Source organism: Helianthus annuus, chromosome 3 (genome assembly GCF_002127325.2).
Source record: "Helianthus annuus cultivar XRQ/B chromosome 3, HanXRQr2.0-SUNRISE, whole genome shotgun sequence".
NCBI lineage: Eukaryota > Viridiplantae > Streptophyta > Magnoliopsida > Asterales > Asteraceae > Helianthus > Helianthus annuus.
Window position 1 is genome coordinate 18,231,324 of NC_035435.2, and position 8,599 is coordinate 18,239,922.

General features: G+C 36.4%; 2 protein-coding genes across 2 annotated transcripts; both read left to right on the top strand.

Moving 5' to 3' along the window:
- Positions 1-3,944: 3,944 nt before the first annotated feature.
- On the top strand, positions 3,945-5,468 carry LOC110931265 (putative UPF0481 protein At3g02645). The gene has a single exon (XM_022174666.1). It carries the CDS (start codon positions 3,945-3,947, stop codon positions 5,466-5,468), a length of 1,524 nt encoding a protein of 507 aa, XP_022030358.1.
- A 1,357-nt stretch (positions 5,469-6,825) lies between these two features.
- On the top strand, positions 6,826-8,370 carry LOC110931266 (putative UPF0481 protein At3g02645). The gene has a single exon (XM_022174667.1). It carries the CDS (start codon positions 6,826-6,828, stop codon positions 8,368-8,370), a length of 1,545 nt encoding a protein of 514 aa, XP_022030359.1.
- The last annotated feature ends 229 nt before the right edge of the window (positions 8,371-8,599 follow it).

Here is an 8,599-nt window from a genome sequence, read left to right on the forward strand (position 1 = left end):
GAGAATGAATTATGTGTATAGGATTGAAATTAGAAGGTAAAAATTTGTAGGCAAGAACTTATGCGATATGAACTAGCTAATTTATGTGTCATGCACGATAGTAATGAAGTATGATGATACATATCCTATATATGCGCAAATAGACTAACGAAAGTCAAATATTGCATGACTTGAAAGTCGAATGAATAAATGTATGTAAGCTAACTGTGTTATGAATGTGACGACATGTACGGATAGGAGTCATGTCAACATGAACACAAGCATGGGAGCGCCACAGGTGGAAGGTAAACACGGAAGCTATGTACGAATTTGGATGCACGAGGTAAGTAAATTCTCGGACACCCTCTTTAGTAGAAAAAGAGATTTATTTGTATGATAATTGTTAGAAGTTAAGTTGAAATGTGTTGTTGATGATAATATCAAGTAAGTCGTAATAAGTAAGTGATTTTCCGGAATCACTTCTTAGTTTATTTAAGCGAGGTTATGTGCTAGTTATTTAAGTATGATAATCGGAGTCTAATAAGGTTTGGTTATATAGAAGTGAAGGTTTCCGTTAAGTAGACCAAACGGGTCAAAATAAAGTAAAACGCAACCCGGATAACGGGAGCGTAAACTATATGAATTATGGATCGGGGTAATGGATTACAACTTAGATATGTTAAGAAATGAACCCCAAGCGATTAAAATGAGCTTGGATAGGTTGGATGTAAAATTGGTGAAAAATTAACGTGCAGAGCTGACATGGCCGGGTGAACACTTGACACGGCCGGGTGAAGGTTCTGTGAAAAATATATGTTTACTTGACAAGGCCGGGTGGACACTTGACACGGCCGGGTGAAGGGGCTGAAAAAGAAAAAGAAAAAAAATATAATTCTTGTGTTTAATTCTTTTGTTCAAATGCTTTGATTTCAATTCGTTTGAATGAAATTGTATGATAAGTAAGGATGCAATTTAGACCTCGGAGGTGTAAGGAAATTTTACTAATAAAGTTCAACTACGAATAGTTGATTTAAATGAATGACTTTAACGTATACCGGGAATCGGCTTCATAAACTCATTGTACGGAACTCCGGATAATGTAAAAGTGTTATATTTATAACGTTCATGTGAGTCTTGAGTATAAATATATGAGTTGTTTGTTAAAAACATGAACGGGTCGAATAATTCGTAATTGAATATTAAGCCGAAAGCATATAAGTTAAGAATTCCCTTAGTCCAGATGTTAGACATTGAGTCCATATAAAAGAGGACCAAATTACGGCCATGTGGAAAGAAACGGGAGGTTAAACGGGTGGTCGGTTTGAAAGATATGCATGTTTTTGTATATTATATGTTGAAAATTATAGTTGGGCGAATGCAGCAACAAGAAAATAACTTTCTTTCGAAACCAGGTCGTCGCGCTACGCGACCGTGATCTGATCTTAACGTCGCGTCACGCGACCTTTGTCGCGGCCCGCGACAGAAATGGAGCAAGCTCTCGCGGCCCGCGAGAGCTGATTTAGTTGGCAACTTGTTTGAAATTGTTGTTTCAACCATGGAACTTGTTTTAATTGGTTTTCAAGGCCCCATAACTAACGATTAAGATGGTTTTTGAATATAAGTAAATATTATGGGTCTCCGGACAGTATTAGGATGGATTTACCTTCATGTTAGTGAAGGAAATCTATAGGCGAACGTGTTTAGGAACGAGTAAGTATGTATGTCTATATGTATAAAACTTATATTATGGAAAGCCGCGAACATGACATGTTAGTATAAGTGGATAAGAATAAAAGTGGTAAGCAAGAACTCGTAGGTTTGTATGCGTGAACGAATGTATGTAAGTATATAGATGTATATGATCGTATGTAGGAATGTATGCATGAATGAATGTAAGTTGCCATGGATGTACGTAGGAATGGTTTCAATACGATTGAGTATTGATGATTACTAATGATGTGCCATGAGATTTGAAATGTAATGCAGGTATTAGATTGTCGGGTTCATGAGGAATGGAAGCCGAACTTAGACAATGAATTTCAAAGGACGATCGAATGAATCCAAGTTCATATTGTGGAATGTTATAAGATTTTCAAATTTTATAGTTTAATGTTGTATAGTGATGTCAATGATTAACGGATAAGTTATATATGATGTCCACAGGTACCACAAGGATTTCCTCTATCGCTAACAAAGATAAGCTAACGTAGATTGAGTCGAGATGCAAGGATTGTACGGAAAGGACGGTCACATAGTTGAATTATGTAACATTCGAAGTGTTAACTAAACGTGAATATAGTAAATTCCTTCTAGTGAATGTTTAATATTTTTTTGTAACTGAGTCTTCACGTAAGGCTGGTAATGAATAAAGAAAGAAATTTTAAGGCTCATTTTTCCACTACGTTGTTTTTAAGATATTACGTATTTAGGGTGTTATAGATATGGTCCTTGTTCCATTAGCTCAAGAAACTTTGACAATACCGCTTTCCAAAACCTCTCACCGGTTTGATTGTTACCTATATTAAAAAAATATATATATTACAAAAAATTTAAAAATTAATATTAAAAAGTATATACTAAAAAATCCAAGTTAACTTTACGTACCGTACCTTTAACGGGGTGTGTGGATGAGCCTATATAAGCCTTCGCTAAGGCTTCCTCCTCGAGCGGCGTCCACTGTTTCGGCTTCGGTTTCGAAGGTTGACTTTGGTCAACCGCAACTTGCTTTCGTTTTTTTCATTTGGAGGTTTGCGGCTGGGACTCAGTAACGACTTCAACGTCATCTTCATCGGGAACTAGTGGTTGCGGTGGTTGAGAAGCTTGAACGGGTTGCATGTTAAACTTGTTACACATCATCAAGTTTTGTAAGGCTTGAGTTTGTTGCATACTCGAAAAACGTTCGGAGAATTTTGGAAACCCGCAAAAGTGTTTGCGGAAAATTGAGCGAAAGGGTTCGGTTCTATTGTGGGATAGTACCCGGGCACCGAAAAAAACATTCGGGTTTGGATTCAGGTTGTTCGGATCCATTGTAGAAGAATGTTTTATAAAAAAAGAAGAAGGTTTAAAAAAAAAAGTTGAGAGAGAGATAGGGTTGTAGTGGGTTAAAATTGGTGTAAAGGTGTTGAATTTATATAAAATTTGGTTGAAATTTGGGGTAATTTTGAAATATTACCGTTTGTAATTAATTATGGAAATTCATTTTTTTTAATTTATTCAACTGTAAAACTTTGAAGGTGGGCAAATTTTGTCCTTTTGTGGACCGGCACCAACGTCTCAAAAGAGACGGAGAGGACGAGGGGGGGGGGTGTTTGGACCGGCGCCGGACCAAGACAGAAGGGGGACGTTCCGCATACCGTCAAGCCTTATAAGTATGTTGCAGATTTGTGACATAATCATCACACAGCCAATGATTACGAATTGGTAGATTATAAGTATGTTGTTCTTTGCTTAATTAATTAATTAGTTAGTTTGATCTATATGCACATGTAGAGTTGCTTCGTTTGATTTCAATATGTTGTTAAATGTTAGTTCACGCTTATCGATCTATAAAGCATCCATTAATAGGATTCTATCCTTCCCCTAAGATCAAACGAAGAGATTATGTTAATGTTATCAAGGAGAAAGTAAACCTCGCTCACAAGTATTCTCAAACTAAAGAATAGATAATCCAAAAGCATGTTTAAACAACAATTTAAACATTTAATTAACAACTAAAGAATAGATAATCCAAAAGCATGTTTAAACAACAATTTAAACATTTAATTAACAACTAATTAATGCTGCTTAAACTTGAAGAATCAGAATAATTTATGATGTTGTGATGATTATCTTAAATTCCAACACTTTTTTTTTATCTCCTTTTCATTATATTAATGAATCTATGCATCTACTTTACTGTTCCTATAAATAGAAGCTATCATGTTACAAATGACATATCCGATAAAAAGCAGAACTAAGTAGCAAAAATGAAAGAAATAGAACTTGATTCTATTTTGAATATCAATTTTAGCAAAAAACGATGGGTTGATCAAATCAGCAAGAATTTCAATGAAGAGGTTGGCATCGATGTAAGCCACGTCCCAGTTTGCGTGTTCAATGTCCCAAAGTCCATAAGTCGTTTTAAGCCTGAGGCGTATGTGCCTCAAGCTATCGCGCTTGGCCCTTATCACCACTTCGAGACTCATCTCTACCAAATGGAGAGGTACAAAGTGGCTGTTGTTAAAGCATTCTTGAACCCTAACCAAGTCCACTCGTTCGAGCCTTTGGTGATTGATAAACTCAAAAGGGCGGAGCCTTTGCTTCGTGCATGTTACCACAAGTATCTAGACCTTAATGGTGACATGTTAGCATGGATCTTTGCGATAGATGGCTTGTTTTTACTTGATCTTTTTAAGCATTATGGTGAAATGGAGCAATTCATACCTAAAAAACTGATGAAGTATGAAACACTCTATAGAGACATGATGGTACTTGAAAACCAAATCCCCATGGTGATCTTGAATGAAATACAAAAGATCATCAATGGTGATCTTGAGTTACTCCCCATGATGATTGGATATTGTGAGGTACACTCTCCCCTTAAATTAACTCGCGATTTAAATTCTAACATTGGAGACACAAACTATTTGCATTTGCTTGATCTTATGTATCACTTAATTGTCGACAACGAATTGCCTAGAAAATATTATCAGCAAGAGTCATGTCATGAGCAACGAGCTAATTACATGCATGAGATAACAAGAAAACACCATGTTATTACAAACATGGAAGATATAAAGGAAATTGGGCAAAAGTTGGGTAAGTTTAAAAAATTTGGGAATATGGTAAGTGTCATAGTAAGCATCCCATGGGAGAAGATTTCTGACTTACTAGGGTTAAATATAGGCAAAAAGTTAGACAAAGAAGATGGTGATGATCTTCCGCGTGTCACGGAGATTGATATCCCTTCGGCATCATCTTTAAGCAAATATGCGTACATCAACTTTAAGGCTTCGGACGGAGGAATTAGGGACACCAAATTTGTAGCAAGCAAGGCCGTTTTGTACCTTCCAGTCATTACTCTAGAAACCTACTCAGAAGTTGTGTTGAGAAACTTGGTTGCCTATGAAATCGCGATTGCGAGTTCAACAATGGAATTGGCACACTATGTTGATTTGATGAGTGGGATTATAGACACGGAGGAAGATGTTATGTTGCTCAAAAGTAAGGGGATAATCAAAGGTAGCATGACGAACAAAGAAATTGTAGATTTGTTTAATGGGATGAACAAGTGGAATGAGCATGCAAGGGGTAATCGGACCGTTAAGAAACTTAACGAGTACTACAACAAACAATTGGCGATTAAGGCATGGAAGTTTATAAAGAAACGCATGCGTGGTTCACGTAAAGTGTTGACTGTTGTTTTTGCACTTTTGGCTTGCTTGTTGATGATTGTGTACTCGTTTTGTGAAGTTTATGGTTGTCCTAAGTTATTTAACAAAGTATCTTAGAACCAACCCACATATGTGTGTGTGGGAGTGTGTGTGTGTGTTTGTTTTGGTTGTAAAACAATGATCTATTAGTAAATTGCCTTGCAATTGTTTGATGTAATAAGAATAGAGAGTATAAGATTTCATTGTCTTGAGTGTGTTCATTACAAGCCTATTTGTAGGCCATTGTATATCAATAAAATATACTATTAAGATAATGTGAATTTGAAAATCTTAATATATAAACAAGAGGTTTCAAATATTACTATATTAGCATTTATGTACTGTCCCTATGAAGTTATGGGATGCCCATAATGTGGGTGGGCGGACCTACCCACAATTGTGGATGGACGGCCGCACTTTTTAAAAAAAAAAAGTTTTTAATGGTATTTTTTGTCAAAAATCTCAACCGCACCTTAAGATTTTTTTATGGGTAGATATCAATAATTAACACTCCACATCGAAGCTAAAAGAATATGGCTCATAACAGAATACGTTTATAAAGTATATTATCTTTCAAATATAATAAATGGTAATTTAAGTTGTTGGAAATTGAAACTGAAATTCATGGCCAGCCCTGGGGTGGGCGGGGAGGACCACTGGCCAGGGCCCAATATTTTGAAGAGCACTTTATTTTATGAAAAAAAACCTGATATGTATATGCAAAATATATCTTTTTAATAGGGTATACCTATAAATACAAACACCAACATAGACCCATTTACAAAAACTATTCTTATGGTTTAGACTGGTTATTAGTCCATTGGCATTAGGTTTAGACCTTTAATGAGTCCAATACCCAACTTCGTTATGGCGTAACGGCACGTTTTTTGATCTCAAACAGGGTACACGTATTCTTAGGACCCGCTAAAATTGTATAATTGTTAGAAGTATATTTTGAGTATTTGATATTTAAAGTCGGTTTTGAGGTATGGGAATCTCAACCCATGAATTTTTAACAAGCTAATATCATAAATGAGTAATTAAACTCATACATCCGACAGGTGATGAGTAGACAGACGTATGAGATCGTATTTGAGACACAAGTTTACAATCAAACACAAGTTTAAATAACATCCTTACTATAACCACCCCCTCATAATTTTAAACTTGGACGGCACAACACCAGTGAACTGAAGTGTCTTTTTGTGTAGTTGTCCAAAGAAGGGAACAAATTTGACATGAATCACTACACCTAAAACAAATTTAAGAATTTTCAGTGACGGATTAATCAATAACCACACTCGATAATCTCAATCAACATGTACGTAAGTCCCATTTCCTAATATACACACACACACATACATATATATACCCATACACTTACACATGATCTTCATCACTTCATGCACCTTAATCCACAAAACTCATAAAAACAATGGTACCCTCCATCTCTTCATCTCCATCATCCATTGACAACCCACAATGGGTTTTTAGAATCAGCAAAACCTTCGAAACTCATCTTCAAGTCGACACTGATCTCCCCATCTGCATTTTCCAAGTACCCGAAACTCTAATAACCGAAAACCGCGAGTCGTATGTCCCCAAATGCATCGGTTTGGGACCAATCCATCATTTCCATACCGACCTCTATAGCAACCAAGAACAACTCAAACTCGCCACTGCGAAAACAGCTCTAACACCCTACAAAATTGCGTCCCATTTTGAGAAAACTGTCATTGAGAATCTCAAACAACTCGTCCCAGAAGTTCGATGCTGCTACGACTCATACTTCGATGTCGATGATGACATGTTAGCATGGGTTTTCGCCATAGATGGCGTGTTCTTGATCGACATTTTATCAAAAGTATCCGAAGGAAACTCCTTGGAGACTTTTGAAGATATAGTGAAGGTCGAAAACCAGATACCGTTACTTGTATTGATTGAAACTCGCTCTGTGCTCGATAAACACTTATCGGGCCATTGTAACAACTCTTTTCTTTCAAATATGATGGTTCGAATTTGTGAAACTCGGTCACCATTGAAGTTCAGCAAGCGGATATCAAGACTCGATCTAGACATAAACAATCGGTTTCATTTGCTCGATTGTATGTATCATTTGATCGTAAACAACAATGTTAATGCGAAAAACCAGTGTCTTCGACCAAATTTTTTGGATGATGTTGATCTTGAAGATGTCGAAAATGCGGTTCAAATGGCTAGTGATATATGCCCGGGAGCAAGTGCATTTTTGCAGCCTCTTTTGATCATATTAAAACTTCCATGGGACAAGATTATAAGTTTGGTAAAGAAAATGTTGGGGGAAAACCCTGCAGTGCTCGAAATCGATATCCCATCCGCTTCCGAGCTTTCGAACGTGGGAAAGGTCGAGTTTTGTATGACGCCTGGAGGGATTCGCGACGTGGAGTTTGATGACGAAACACATACGTTTTACCTCCCGATTCTCAGGTTGAAACCGGACTCAGAAGTTATATTAAGAAACTTGGTGGCTTATGAAGGGTTAATGTTTAAGAAAGGTACATTTTCAAATCTTGATTTCACGGAATATGTTGATCTAATGTGTGGGATTATTGATAGCGCGAAGGATGTGCACATTCTTCGTGAAAAGCATATAATTGAAGGCGAGTTGGACGATGATGAGATCGCGAAACTCTTTAACGGGATTAGTAAATCGCCGTTAAAAACTGAAGAGGCGTCCGGGTTGCAACAGACGGTTGCGAGGGTTAATAAGTATTATGGTAACGTGCCGCGGGTTAAGGTGTATCATTTCATCAAGAAATATGTTCTTGCTTGGTGGAAAGTTATTGCTGTCGTGTTTACTCTTGTGAATCTAATGTTGTTGGTTGTTCAAGGAGCATGTCAGGTTTATGAATGTAACAATGGTTTAGGTTTTGGTGTTGTTAGGTTGCTTTTCCATGTTGGGACAGAAAAAGACCTAATGTTTGAATTTGAAAGAACATAAAAGATGGTAATGTGTGTTCTTGGCCAATTGTACTCTTATGTGTCTTGATTTATAGCTAATAATTTTATGTTAAATAATGATAATATCATACTAGTTTGTTATTTTGCTATTTATCGTTATGTTATATTAGGTTATGCTTGTTTTTATGATGTATCTGTTGAAAATTTGATGAATGGATATTTAATATATTTATAATTTAATGAAATTATAAATATTAATTAGAATCTTC